This window comes from Cucurbita pepo, chromosome 2, assembly GCF_057944985.1.
Source record: "Cucurbita pepo subsp. pepo isolate OVF chromosome 2, ASM5794498v1, whole genome shotgun sequence".
NCBI classification, from domain to species: Eukaryota; Viridiplantae; Streptophyta; class Magnoliopsida; order Cucurbitales; family Cucurbitaceae; genus Cucurbita; species Cucurbita pepo.
In genome coordinates, this window is record NC_141799.1 from 9,916,943 (window position 1) to 9,932,645 (window position 15,703).

At 35.2% G+C, this 15,703-nt stretch overlaps 1 protein-coding gene across 1 annotated transcript; it reads left to right on the forward strand.

The window, feature by feature from the left end:
* Positions 1 to 9,178: 9,178 nt before the first annotated feature.
* Positions 9,179 to 10,345, forward strand: LOC111787817 (ethylene-responsive transcription factor ABR1-like). The gene is made up of 2 exons (XM_023667873.2): positions 9,179 to 9,560; positions 9,655 to 10,345. The coding sequence occupies exons 1-2, from the start codon at positions 9,203 to 9,205 to the stop codon at positions 10,239 to 10,241; spliced, it is 945 nt and encodes a 314-aa protein (XP_023523641.2). The 5' UTR covers positions 9,179 to 9,202; the 3' UTR covers positions 10,242 to 10,345.
* Positions 10,346 to 15,703: the final 5,358 nt, after the last annotated feature.

The window sequence follows — 15,703 nt, forward strand, 5'->3', positions numbered from 1 at the left end:
CTGCAAAATCCAACCTGCACATGACACCTACGACTAGACTTCGTCCAGGGCGTGGAGGCACATGAGGATGTGCGGCAACGCGTGAGGAATCGTGGGAGCACGTGAGTTTCTGTTTTTCATCCGTCCGACTTCTATTTGCCCGAGTTTTGTCCCGATTCCAATTCTAATGATGTTTTATGCGAATATGACCTAATGAGGGAAAATCAATATTTTTGGACACTCTATTTGTGCATAAACACTGGCGAAAAGACACATGTCAACCAAGTAAGTCACCGCCCTGTATTTAGGAAGAAATATTTGTAGGATTCGCTTGGATTACATGCATGCTATACATTTGCCTTAGATTAGTTTTCCATGAATGAGATTAGGTAGATTGATTGTTATGAGCGTATTGGGTGAATTATCTAGGTGTTGCTTGTATGTATTAAGCTTCCGTTGTACATATGCATATGTTTAATTCATGTTTAAATTGTGAACTCCGCGTTTTTGGGCACTTGAGGGATGACATCGCCCCGTTGAGCGCAAACTCTGCTTTCCGGGTACTTGATGGAGGCCATCGCCCCGTGGAGTATGCATGTCTATTTTTCATGAACCATTGACGACCAAGGCCCAAAAAATTTCCCTCACCTCTTTATGGTTACCAGAAACTGCACGCGTCATTACCTGAAACTTCGAGATGAAAAAGACAATTTTGTCCAACTAAGCCGTCTGGATGAGAGCTTGGGAGTCTCCTACAGACCTAGGTTCATTTTCCCATTTCACTTTTTTTCACGGCTTTATAAATAAAAACTCGTGAGCGACAGGTTTGCACGGGCAAAACCCACATGATTTCTAGTCATGCCTGATAACCACTCCGGCACACCCACTACATGAGCCCCCACATACGCAAAGTTGTAGGAATTTGTTTCGACCAATTATGTCAGCGGTACTCAAAGATGTCAATCGGGGAAGAAGGATCACTCACCTATTGTGAACCTAGAATCGGTTTCCTCTTTCCTTCTCCGATCAGGGGTTGGAGAGCTTATCTTCATTCGTGGTTTTCGGCAAAGTTCTTCATTTTCTAATCTATTGGTACAAGGCTCGTGGATGAATTACACTATGGAGATTCAATTTTGGGGCAAAGCTTTCCGGTTCATGGGTTCCTACAACTAGAAAAGTCAACGTTTTGGTAAAGCTAATCCAGACCTCGTTAGCTCTTGATTCCATTATGAAAAATGTTCAATTGGTGTCTACAAAGCTAAACAACGTCATTGAGTATAGAGAGGGATTTTTTTAATTTTCAAAAACTGACCAAAAACTTACCCAAGAGCTTGGGCTAAAGAACTCTCCCTTTCCAGAGCTTATTATCCCTCGAGCTCTTCTTCATGCTTACTCCTTAGGTTCCTAGAAACTCAATTGACACGACCTTTAGGGAAATCTTTATCTACGGGGTCGAATTAGATTTGTCAAAATTTCTCCAAAACACTACCTTCAAGAACTCGACTGGGAAAATCAGTTCCATGCATTTTCAGCCCTCCATTCCTTATACAAAAGTGTGGGTGAATGTGTAGGAATTCAAGGCCCAAAATGATTTCCCTAACTTCTTTATAGTTACCAGAAACTGCACGCATCGTTACCTAAAACTTTGAGGTGTAAAATACGATTTTGTCTTACTCATCCGTGGGATGAGAGCTTGGCAATCTCCTACCAATCGAGGTTCATTTTCAATTAACATGTACGGTTGGATCTCCACCAATTTGTAATAAAAAATTCAAGGAGACCAAGAACTTTATGAATTTGTTTGGATCTCCCCCCCTGTCATTTGAGTGCTACTTTTTTCAATTTTTTTTTTTTTTTTTTTTTTTTTTTTTTCTTATGCTATATATCTCTACCAGATTTTTATTATAAAGTCGCCAAGCTCCCTATCCCAACAATTTATTGTCTCGAGAAAAAAAGAAATTAAAAAAATATTGTGTAGAATTTGATCATCTATTCGAAGATTGGGACCAGTTTCGACACAATTTGACCCGGGCCCCATTACCAAATGTGGAGCCCTTGCCGTGCGTAAAGGGACGTCTGAGTTCTTTTTTGATTGATTCTCATCTTAGACATTAATTTTGACCCTAATTAAACTTGAATAAGGTCCCACTAGATGGATTTTAGAAATTTTGGAGTAATCATCTAGTAGAAAACAAGCTTAGGAAGGCATGTGCCATCCATTAACTCCTCTCGAGTCGTACTTATATAGGTTACTATGACGATCAAGGATGCTATCATATCTAACCTTTGGTAGCTTGACTATACATGAGTTGGGCCTCAAATGAGCATATTTAGACAGGATTGTCATGCATGTGGTAAGAAGCTACAAAAATACCTCTAATATGAGATTTTTGAGATGCATGTTGTTATTTATATTTTTTTGTTATACTAGTAAAAAGGATGGGATATTGTGATCGGTACTCTGAGTGATTGGTGGATTATATGATAGCTTCAAGTGATTGATGGTGTATTTTACACTTAGAGCATAGATGTCTAGATGGAGACTAGGGTGCAAGAGTTAGACCAAACAATGACCCAAGTCAGGACGCCTTCCGAAGATGAGTTGGAATTAAAAAGGATGGTATTATGAGCGGCGATTAGGAGTCTTCACTCTAACGCTTCTAGACCAAGAAAACTCATTGAGTTAGCAAAGAGAGTTTTAAAGATGAGAACTCTCATTATGAGCCGCCTAGATGACCTAGAAACTAATAGACCTCCATAGCATCTAAGAATGACTAAGGTAGCTTTAGCGTGCTAACACTATGAATAGTGTCATTAGAGTCTCCACCACCCTATCCACTATCGTAACCTAATAGCATTATTAAGGATCTAGGTCATATCCAATAGCGTCGTCGGCCAACCGATAGGTCCAAAGGAGCAGTACCATTAAGTTAGGTCTAGACCGGTTAGGGTAGCGCATCAAGATGACTAGGTTCCATCATGGCTAGGGGTCTACCAAACAAGGCCTCTGTGATATAAACCTATTCTAAGAGAAGGCAATCGACTATACAAGTGGCATAGTAGTTCACTGGTATACAAGGTCACTCCTCGAGACTTAAAGTGACTCTTTAGCCTTGTGGAAGGGCTTGTTAGTGAACCTTCCACAAATGATGTTCAGATTAATAGCAAACATACTATCCTACTAGATTTTATTAAGGTACCGCCTCAACCAAGGATGTTAGACATTCACTAACAACACCACATTCAAAATAACCATAACTATGTAAATGATATTTTATAACACTTAACTTTATGTTTAGCATATTAAAGTTTGTTTCATATTATAATTAAAAAGATATATAATACTTAACTTTATGTATATTTTGAATTTGATTCATATTATAATTTAAAAGATATATAATACTTTAACTTTACGTTTAGCATAGTTTTTTTTTTTTTTAATTATCCATATTCAAAATAACCATAACTATGTAAATGAAATTTTATTATAGATTTATTAAAATAAATCAGTAGAATAAAAAAATAATAAATAATTTAAAGATCCATAAATAAAAATATTTGATTTTCAATTTAGTCCATAAAAAATATAATATCTATAAATTCAACATGTAAATATTTACTCAAAAGATAGGGTTTCTAAATCGAGTCAGAATCTCTTAGGGTCAAAGAATTTTAGGTTTGGTCATCTTATCCCTAACTATAAACCATATAATATTTATTGATTTGGATTACTCCGAAATTTTCAAACAATAGGAAATCACATAAACAAAAAGTGGTCATTAAAGATAGGTCTCACGTCATCTTAACAAACTTTAAAATTTTCATATTTTATTACAATGTTTTCTTTTTTTTAACGTGCAATTGGAATAATATATCATTTTTTTTCTTTCTCATTCAAATCTATTTTATACAATTTTTGTGGTTGGTTTATCCAACTTTTTTAAGAGTTCTTGTTAGTCTATTTTATACAATTTTTGTGGTTGGTTTATCCAACTTTTTTAAGAGATCTTGTTAGTCATATTGAAACTCGTAAAGGCCCTAGAAAAAGCAGCACGCCCAAGATGGGTATGATTGAAAGGCAAGAATTTGGTACAAACTCCATCTCCTTCTTCTCATGTGTAAAAATTGAATGTCGGCCAAAATAAAGAGTAGGATATCTCTTAATAGCACAAAGGAGGTGAAAGCCATGTGAAAGGCTTTTTCTCTCTAGCAAAATAGAGATACCACAAATAAATTCACTTTAGTTCATTCTCTAATAAAAAAAAAATGTTTATGTAAATTAGAATTTTTTTTTTTTTTTTTCTAAAACGGTCAAAACAGTAACTTTTAAATGAGACTGATCTCGAAGATTAATTCTAACGTATAGTCGGAAGATTTGGTTAATTATGGACATTTGAAAATTGAATTCTCGAAAGAAGAGAATGAGAATTTCTGATTTTTATTTGATATTTCAACCTTCAAATAATTAAACTCCTTTCTTTTTGTTTGTTTTGGCTTTCGTCTTTTGGGTCACGGTCCGAGTTTCGAAGCCTCGAAAATCCGGTCGTGGCATCTACCTCTAAACCTACTTCACATATTCCTGCTATGGAGCATCCCTTTTAGCTTCAGGTAATGAATGATGAATCTCATGCACTTCTCAAAAGTAAGACATGGCACTTAGTTCCTCCTCGTGCTGGTCTTAACGTTATTGATTGCAAATTGGTTTTCAAACTCAAGCAAAAGCCACATGACTTTATTGATTCCTACAAAACATGCATGGTTGCTAAGGGTTTAAACAACAGAATGACGTTGATTATGATCATACCTTCAGTCAGTTGAATCTCCTGATTTCCTAGTTTGTTACCGTGGATCATGGCCCACCGTGTAATCTTCATTGTACACATCTAGATATATATGAGGTTATTATCCATAGAGGTCACAGCGCCATTCAACCTAACATAACCCACTTTCCTTCAATGGCGGAATGGTTAAGCTTGTGGCAGAAGAGGCACGTCTAGAAGCCGTAGAGAAAAACTTTAAATGTAGGAACAATGTAGCATGAGTATCAAATACATTGTGCTACCTATATGAGGAAGAGAGAGGCTCACTTTTGATGGAAGTGTTCCTACAAAACGTTCAATTCTGAATGGTCCCAGTTTAAGGAAGCATACTTGTGTATAACACTATGGTTGCAAGGATCAAGAATCAGAAAGTCTTCCTATAACTGAAGTCGAGTGACAAAACCGCCTTTGATTTCTTCAGAAATTGAACGAATCATTACCTGAAACTTCGAGGTGAAAAATACAATTTTGCCAACTCAGTCGTCGAGCTTGGGAGTCTCCTATAGACCTAGGTTCATTTTCGGATGACACGGACGATTGGATCTACCAATTTGGAATGAAAAATTCAAGGAAACGGGGCTACTTTTTCAAATTTTTTGTTTTCAGAAATTTTTATGCTCTTCTAACATCAAGGATATTTTTTCAAATTTCTGGTCCTCAGGGCCATTTGGTCCAAATTCATATTTTTTAATATTTTTATTATTCTATTTTCTAAAACAAAATTCTCCTGTTAGACCATCTTCCTACTAAATAATTCATTAAAATTTATGTTTGTGCAAATGAAAGTGTTTGTGCAAAGCTTAACTTTCATTGATGATTTCGTACTCGTGAGCGGTAGGATTTGAACCTGTACAAAGTCCACATGATTTTTAGTCATATCCGATAACAAATTTGATACGTCCACTACATGAAGCCCTCACATACACAAAGGTGTAGGAATTGGTTTCAACCAATTCGGTCAGCTGTACAGAAAGATGTCAATCCGAGAAGAAGGATCACTCCCCTATTGTGAATATAGAATCAGTTTCCTCTTTCCTTCTCCGATCAGGAGTTGGAGAGCCTATCTCCCTTCGTGGGGGTTTTCGACAAAGTTCTTCGTTTTCTAATCTATTGGTACAAGGCTTGTGGATGAATTATATTACACTATGAAGCTTCAATTTTGGGGCCAAAGCTTCCTGGTTTATGGGTTCCTAAAACTAGAAAAGTCCACCTCTTGATCAGGCTAATCCAGACTCTTTAGCTCTTGATTTCTTTATGAAAAATGTTCCATTGGTCTCTACGAAGCTAAAGAAATTTGTCTCACTCAGCATCATTCACCATCATTGAGTATAGAGAGGGAGTTTTTAAATTTCAGAAACTTACCTAAGAGCTTGGGCTAAAAGATTTCCCTTTCCGGAGCTTATTAGGTTCGAGCTCTTCTTCATGCTTACTCCTTAGGCTCCTAGAAACTCAATAGACACGACCTTTAGGGAAAATTTTATCTATAGTGCTCGAATTAGATTTGTCAAAATTTCTCCAAAACTACCTTCAAGAACTCAGATCGAGGAATTCTGTTCCATGCATTTTCTATCTGTTCCATGCTGATTTCAGCCCTCAATTTCTTCTACAAAAGTTTGGGTGATTGTGTAGGAATGGGTACGAGGGAAATTTGTTTGAGTGTAGCTCCCAAATTTTCTAAAAGAGGGTGAGTTAAAAACTCAAACGGTTGTTGCTTGTTTCTCCCAGATTTAGGTATTCTTTTCCTGAATTCAAGGCCCAATGATTTCCCTAACCTCTTTATAGTTACGAGAAGAGGTTACCAGAAACTGCATGCATAGTTACCTGAAATTTCAAGGTGAAAAATAAGATTTTGCCCAACTGAGTCGCCATATGAGAGCTTGGCAGTCTCCTACAGACTTAGGTTAATTTTTGGATGACATGAACGATTGGATCTCCACCAATTTGGAATGACATGAACGGTTAATTTTCAATTTATGGTCTTTAGGTCACTTTACTATATATAGTTTTAACACGTATAATCACCTCCCCCAACAATTTTTCCAAATGATGTAGTCAACCAAGAATTTCATTTTTAGATGACTATCAGCATCTTCAATGCACCACATGAATTGAGGCTTTGCACAACCTCATGTTCTAACGTAACACATTTTGTCAAAATTTTTGCTGGATTCTTTGCACCCTCTATCTTCTTCAAACATATCACCATCTTACACTAACTTGGAAGTGAAATGGTATCGTCTTCTACGTTTTGTCTTTGAATGATAGATTGGGTTCCCCACCAACTATATGACACTCTGACTACTGTATAAAAAATCTTTTTTAATATTATTAGTTTCATTTATGCGTATTTAGTTAACGAGAACTATGGTATATTTTCAACTTCATTCATATTATAATTAAAAAGATATATAATACTTAACTTTATGTTTAGCATGCTAAAGTTCTTATTTTTTTTTTTAAGTTATCCATATTCAAAATAACCATGTAAATAATATTTTATTATAGATTTATTAAAATATATTAGTAGAATAAAAAAATAAAAAATAATTTGAAGTGCCATATTGAAAGTGGAAAGCTACATATAACCATAAAAAATAGGATGTTTATAAATTCAACTTTGAAATTCGTATCACAGGTAAATACAAAAGATAGGGTTCCTAAATCGGAAAATGAGATAGAAAAGAATAGAATGGATTGAGATTTGGAGTGGTGGGGTCGGGTTTTAGGTTTGGTCATCTTATCCCTAACAATATAGTGTATAATATTTACCGATTTGGATTACTTATGAAATTTTCAAATAACGGGAAATCACATAAACAAATAAAAATGGTCATTAAAGACATATCTTACGTAATCTTAACAAACGTTAAGGTTTTCATATTTTAATATAATGTTTTCTTTTTTATGTATAATGAAATAATATTTGGTTTTGTCCTTTTCTCTTTCTCACTTTAATCTATTTGATGTGATTTTCGTGGTTCGTTTATCTAACTAAATCCAAGATGGATATGATTGAGATGCAAGAATTTGGTACAAATTCCATCTCCTTCTCTAATCATATTATCGATAACTTTTTATAAGAATTCTAATATACTTCGGGTTCGAGATTTGAGATCTTGTCAATTTGTTTTCATTATATAAGGTTCAAATTCGATTTAATGAGAAATATAGAGTTGGTATGAGTTTAGTTCTTAAATTCTCAAAAGAACATTCTATTTTTTAAAACGGTCAAAGGGCTATTTTTCCAATTTTACCCCTTTAGGGTTACGTTTCCAAATCACTCATATACATATGTTTAAGACATTCACCCATGAAAGTTGATAACTCATACTAGTGGCAACAGGAATTTCTTCATCTTCAACCGACCACGAAACTATACTCCTACCAAACGCTCCCATTCAGCCACAACCCTCTAGAATGTGCCTACAAGAGAAAAGAAGAAGTGTGAGAACAGAGAGAGAAGGAGACGGCGGAGAGAAGAACTCAACGGGCTGAATCTCCAGTAAGATCGAGAAACTCATAATCGAAATGAACGACGGACAAGACACACAAAAGATAATAAGAATACAACATGGTCAAATAAGTTGTCAAAGTCTCTATGAAATTTAGATCTTGGATATGTACATTACCACTTATAACAAATTATGGAAATATTGTGGAATGTACATGTCAACCGAAGGTCATGCTCTTTGTAAATTTGTGTAATATCATATGACTCAATTCGATATGAGTTAAATTAGTTGATAAAATAGACAAAAGAAGAACTTTTTCGAGCTTTTGCATAATTTTTTGGTCTTATTTTATTGAGCATTACATGACTACATTAAAATTTGAAATCAAGGAGGAAAAAAAAATAAAAATTTTCATTCTCTTTAGAAGTCAAAATTGTAACAATCTTGTATAGGAAGATATTAACAACTTTATATTTTAAAACTCAAATGGTGAAAAACATGCATGAAGTTTAAATTTTTAATTAGAAAACAGCTTATAATAAAATTTTGTGGGTTGTTTTTGATTAAACTACTATAAACTCATTCTAGCATTTGAAGTCGGCAATTCAATCCTAAGACCACCGACATGAAAACACATTAAAACATATATATATATATATATATATATATATATATATATATATATATATATATATATATATATATATATATAAATAAATAACCCTTTATTCCTTTTCCATGTGTTAACCCCCCATGCATGAATTCAATCCTTATTTGTTTTCAAAAAAAAAAAAAAAACATATTCAAAGGTGTGAAAGGAAGCTTCACTCCAAGAATGTCATTAAACTCCCTCACTATTTTAATGGAGGCGGCGCACGTTTTTTAATTTTGCAACTTATAAATACCCTTCATTCCAATTTCTTCCAATTGAGACCTTAACCATTTGATTTTATGTGCTATTTCAAGGTGGCGAAACAGGGCGGCGGCGGCGGCGGCGATGTGCCGGAGGCGATCTTCTCATCCGCCGGGGAGATAATCACCATGGTCTCGGCTTTGACTCATGTCATTTCCAGTGGCGCTCCCCCCGGGTACGGTGGCGCTGGTGATTTATCTGGGGTTGGTTATTCCTCTGGTTTTGCTCCACCGGCAACCACGGTGGCGGCAGGTGGTGGTTGTAGGAAAAGAGAGAGGGAAGAAGAAGGAGAAAGTGGAATAATGTGGGGAAGGGGGATCGGAAATGGCTATAGCGGTGGCCGGATTGTGGATTTTGGAGCTGTACAGAGTTATTGGGAGCCCTCTGTTTCAATTTGTGAGTTCCAATTCTTTTCTTTTTCTTTTTCTTTTTTTTTTAATTGTATATGATTTCTGTAATTGTTCTTAATTATTCTCATTAATAATATCAGGTGGTGGTTCAAATTCAAGTAACACCATCTCCGCCGCCACGGGGACGAGAACGCCGGCAGCAATTTCCGGCGAAGAAAACCCAAGAAGAAGATACAGAGGAGTGAGGCAGAGGCCATGGGGAAAATGGGCTGCCGAAATTCGCGACCCTCAGAAGGCTACCAGAGTCTGGCTGGGAACTTTCGACACCGCCGAGGCCGCAGCCCGAGCCTACGACGGTGCAGCCTTGCGATTCCGTGGCAGCAAAGCCAAGCTCAATTTCCCTGAATTCGTCACCGTCCTTCCGCCGTCTTCGCAGCCCAACGCCCATTGGGCCCCATCTCCGGTGGCTGCGCCGCCGCTGCAGCCCACTGGTTTCGGGAACTATCTGCAGTATTCGTATTTTCCTCAAAACTCCGGCGAGTTCCAGGAACGGGTGCTCTGTAATTCGCCATTTGTGAATCCACCTTCTGGTGCATCGAATTTTGCTTTCCCATTTTCTGAACAGCAGCGTAGATTGTTCCGGGCACCGGAAAATGAGATGAATGGCGGGAGTGGGAGCGGCGGGGCATCTTCATTTGGGTATCATCCACCGGCGGGCGATGGATAATTTGATTATTTTTGTGTTTGACCATTAAAAAAAAAAACATAAAATTAGAGGTGTCCGTCCCAATGTAATAGGAGAAATTAAGGTTGTTCTCATTTTTTCATGTAGATTTGATGTTAAACAATACTTTGAACCATTCTTCCTACAACTTCACACTAATAAAAAAGACATCTAATTAATTTCCGCACATTTTTCAAACCTAATTTTTATTGGAGAAAAATCTCACATCCGTTAATTTAGAGAATAATGAAGGAATATCCAATCCATTCGGGTTTCAAGTTAATAATCTACATCTGCATATTTTTATTTACCGAGTCTCGAGTCTCAGGTAAACTCTCTGAGATGACGCCCGATGACTGTGACATCATGAATCTGACGGCGTCGACTACCAATCCAGTACAAGATGACTCGGGTGGGCAGATAGAACAGAACCTAGCAGATACGAGGCCTTTTGGAAGAGCCCAAAGCAAAGCTACGAGAGTTTATGTTCAAAGTAGACAATATCATACTAATGTGGAGAGTAGGATTCATCTAACAATTTTGATTTTTTTTTTTTTTTTTTTTTTTTTTTTTTTTTTTTTTGAATTTCCTAAACCTTATGTCCCTTTCATTCATGATGTTTGTCTCAAAACGACAACTTCAAGCTTTTGCGTTCCCATTTGTTTACATCCAACCACAAACACACATCATCATTATGTTTTTTTTTTTTTTTTTTTTTTCTTTCTTAATTTATAAATTTTAAATTTTTACATGAAAGTTGGTCTGAATTGTTTATTCCTTTCTTGGTCTTTTTTAAGAATTATATGTAAATTCTTATAATATTCCATTATTGGTTGACATTTTGAGGGGTAGATGGAAGCGTAAGAGTTGGTGTCGGTTCACGATATTTTCGTTAGATTCAATCTAATTGTTCTATCGTAAATTTGTTTAACCCAAATCACACTTGTTGTATTGTGAACAAATATTTTAGTTTGGACTAGTTCACATTGTTTAGATCATTTATTCAATTTTTTTTAATAAAAGTAAAATATTAATAGATAAGTTTTAATGAAGATTCACAATTCAATTTTAATATATATTTCGAAAATAATCTTCCAAATAGTCAAAAATTATTTTTAAGTTGAAGGGTCGTGGAATAAATAATAATAAATATATATATATATAATTTTATCGTAACCAAAATTGTATATCTTAAAATTAAAAAGTTAGTTCAATTCAATTTTAAAATTTTTTATTTAAAATCAACCTAATTAAAATTGAATCTTGTTTCTCGTTTCTCGTTTCTCGTTTCTTGTTTGTGTTTTTGTAGTTTATAATGATCTATGTCTGAGATTAAGATAAGACGATGATGGTAGAAAATGTAATATTAAAAAGGTGGTGGATTTGGAATACTTTTAAAACATAATTTCAATGGGTTTGGTAATCCATATTTTCAAATTGATCGCATCTCCCAATGGATTCTTTATATTTAAACACACAAATTGCAATATTCGATTCCTTTATTAATACTAAATAATACAAATTACTTGGACAACCACTCTACGTCTCCATTAAACCCTAATTCTTTTTTCCTTATTAAAAAAAATATATTCTCCCAATTTATTATTATTATTATTATTATTATTATTAATTCATTGTAAAAGATAAATAATCCAAATATCATACATTCATAGAACACATGTTGATTTTGACTTTTTTTATAAAATAAGAGATACCATTGATGCCTATTTAAAAAGATCAAAAACACTAATAATTCTTCGGTAGAAATCCTTAACACTTCTTTTCAAAATGTTTTACTATTACTAATTTGTTTAGTGTCTGATTGTCACATTTCATGCTCCAACGTGTTGATTAATATTTGATTTTGAACAAGTCGAGATTATTATGACACCGTTTTCGATAGTCATTTACTTGTCAAATTTGCTACCCATTACTTCTACAAACTTTCACAACTTCTTTTGTGATATGGAATCAACTCAAGGGAAAGTTAGAAATGAATTACCTTGACGAACAAGATCAAGAGTAAAAAAAACTCGTTTCTAAACTCGTGATTCAAATTATTCCGCAGGAGATTTGATTAATACCACTTGAATGACTCTAACATAAGTTATAACCCCAAAAATTTGGAAAGAAAAACTTAGCTCTCAACAAAGCTAAAAATAGGAATTCTATTCTTTTGAATTGGAAAATGTGATGGCTCATGAATGAAGAAGCTTTATATATAGCCTTTACAACCTTTTTACAACTTTAACCTATGTGACACATAACTTCCATATTCGTTAATGATAAATACTCATAATCTCTATATTAAAATGGTTATTTAATGAGGAATATGATAACCTAGGTGGGTAACAATATACTCTTTTAACTCCTGTATTAAAAAACTAGCTTAAATATGACAAACAAATATTTAAATTATAAATAAATAATGCAATAAATGGAATGTGCTTATTAACTATCTTTGAACTAGTTTCATAAATTCAACTGAGTTCATTAAATACAAATTAAAGTGCGTTTAATGCATCTCTTTCGAAGATCAACTTTGCACAACATATAAGGGAGGTCTCCAACGTCTTCTAGAATTTTCTTTGACGAGCTCACCATAGCTTGAATGTAAGTGTACAAGGTTTGTTATAGCTTCTTGGTTCTCGTCCTTGTAATTGGACCTTGAGGTATGGAAATTCGTTGATCGTGGTTCATATCACTTTGCCTTCTATTCTTACTCTCTTTTTTTTTTTTTTTTAATCTATATGTTAATCATTCATCATGAATTTGTAACTATCTAAGAATAAATGAAACCCTACTTGAAGTATCTTGAAACCCTTGTTGCATAAATGAAGCTTATTCTTCTTAATGTGAAGTTAATTGCAACTTGATTTCAACTTTAATAAAACTTGACTTCACTTAATATAACATGACTTTATCTTAGTGTAATTTGAACAATATTCTTCCCAACTTCCTTCAAGTTCATATTGTATGGTTGAGATGCTTTGGTTCATATCAATGTTGCAATAAGAAGCACGATGAAGAGGCAAACCTCACACTTATGCATGAAGAAGGTCCGCACTGATGTAGCCTGAGAAAATATCCAACTTGTTGATGCTCAATGAAGAGAATATTATAGCAAACTTCCTCACAAACGAAGAAGACTAAGTGGAGGCCAGCATGTGGTACTTAGACAATGGAGCGAGCAACTACGCCAAGGATTGAGTAAAGTTCAAGAAGCTGGATGGAAAAAGCCAAAAGATAGTGTACTTTGACGTGTAAGACAAGACAAAAGTCCACAGACTATATGATCCTCAACATGCAAAAATTCATGTTAGTAGAGATTTCGTATTCGAAGAAGAGAAGTGAGATTAGTATAGCAAAAAAAAAAAAAAAAAAAAAAAAAAAAAAAAATATAGACAATTGCAGAGTTCACATCTCTAGAAGATGAGGGAGACATGGTAAACCTCGCCAGGGCATTGAAATCGACACCAAAAAAGCTACACAATCACAAGACATGGGCACTCACTAATTTACCGCCTAGTCACAAGTCCATCGATTTGAAGTTGGTATAAGTTACAAAAAGAATAGTGAAGAGAATGTCACCAACCACAAAGCAAGACTCATGGCAAGGAGTTGATTTTGATGAGGTCTTTGGGCCGATGGCTAGACTTGCCATTGTGAGATTGGTTCTTGCCCTCACAACTTAACAAATGTGTGAGGTTCATCACTTGAATGTCAAATCAGCATTCCGAAATGATGATCTCCAAGAAGAAGTGTACGTTACTCAACCGGAAGGTTTCATCATCAAAACCAAAAAGAACAATGTGTATAACTTGTCAAAGATCTTCTACAATTTACGGCAAGCACAAAGGGCATGGAACATACACCTAGACAAGCATTTGAAGAGTCTCAATTACATGAAGTGCTCGCAAGAGCATGTAGTGTATACAAGAAGTCATGGAGCTAAAGCACTCATAGTTGGTGTGTACGTTGACAAATTGATCATTACCGATACAAGTGTAGATGGCATCCAAAGTTCAAGTAGTAAATGATGAAAGAACTTAAGATGACTGGCCTTGAGTTACTCATGTACTACCTCGTCGTTAAGGTGGATCAAAAGTAATATTATATAATGCTAAAGCAATCAATCTATGCTAAGAAAAATGCAGAAGCAATTTAAGATGGCAGAGTGAAACCCAGTCAAATACCCCATGGAAGCAAGGTTATAGCTCTCTAAAGAAGGCTTTGAAATCCCACCGAATATAGGCGCGTCATTGGAAGTCTAAGGTACGCAACTCATACTTGTCAAGATCTTTCATATGTTGTTGGAATGGTGAGTAGATACACGTAAAAGCCTACTCTGATGCATCATCAAGCCGTCAAGCACATTCTCTACTATGCGAAGAAAACCACAAACTGCGGACTAAAGTTTCAAAGAGGACAAAGACCTTATGAACTAGTTGATTTTACTAATAGTTGTTTAGCTAGAGAGATCAATGCTAGAACAGACACTGCACGAATGACGTTTTATCTCAACAAAAATTTGATCACTTGACAATCTCAGAAGCAGCGAAATATGGGACTGAATTTATGACAACAACTGTGATATCATGTCAAATATTGTGGTTGAGAAATTTGTTGAGTGAAGTGACCGAAAGTGAGCTAAAGTCCATAACTCTCTACATCAACAACAAATTTGTGATTGCATTGATGAAGAATTCAATATTTCACGAATGCAACACACACATCGATAATTGTTTGGACTTCATCTATGAGTGTATCGAGAAGCCAAAAAATCAGTGTGGGTGTATTGGAGAGCAACGTGCAAATATTTTCACCAAGGCCCTAACGACGATAAGATGTTATTGTATGTTTAGGAGGTACTTGTAGTAAGGTTCATTTTATATCATAACTTTTTTGGTGTACTTAAGGCATCCGAATGAACCAACGCATGAGGACCATTGCATGTTGCCCTTCCGCTGCTAACGCCTGCACATAAAGGTATTTGTATCCTACATCTTACTCCATTGGCTACATTCTTTCAGCAAATATATGCCGTCAAAACAGTCAACATTGTCCTGTAGAGGGAGAATACATACATTTAACAGCTATTTCTTCACCTGTCAAGAGCTAAGAAGAAAGAGTTGCAGAAAAGCTTGTGAAGACATGTTCATCAATAAATTAGGTAGAAGAGATTTAAGCGTACTATGAACTGATATTACAACAGCCAATGGCCTGACTTGCCAAAAAATACAAGGGCCATGTACATACCACCTAACAAAGATATCCTCAACTCAAAAAAAAAAAGGCAGGTTAGCTTTCCTTCTTCCTATTCTCTTCAAAACTGAGCATAAAACCAAAATCTAACTCCGTTGGAAGGCGTCTAAGAATGATTTCAACAAGCACGAGGGGAGAAGAGAGAGATGAGATGAGATGAGAAGAGAAGAATTGAGACAACAAAGCAGAAAGAGTACAAT

Excerpts from the sequence above, each read along its gene's own strand:
- LOC111787817 (XM_023667873.2), top strand. The coding sequence starts at position 9,203 with ATGTGCTATTTCAAGGTGGCGAAACAGGGCGGCGGCGGCGGCGGCGAT. Across the intron at positions 9,561-9,654 it reads GGAGCCCTCTGTTTCAATTT|GTGGTGGTTCAAATTCAAGT; the intron begins GTGAGTTCCAAT and ends TAATAATATCAG.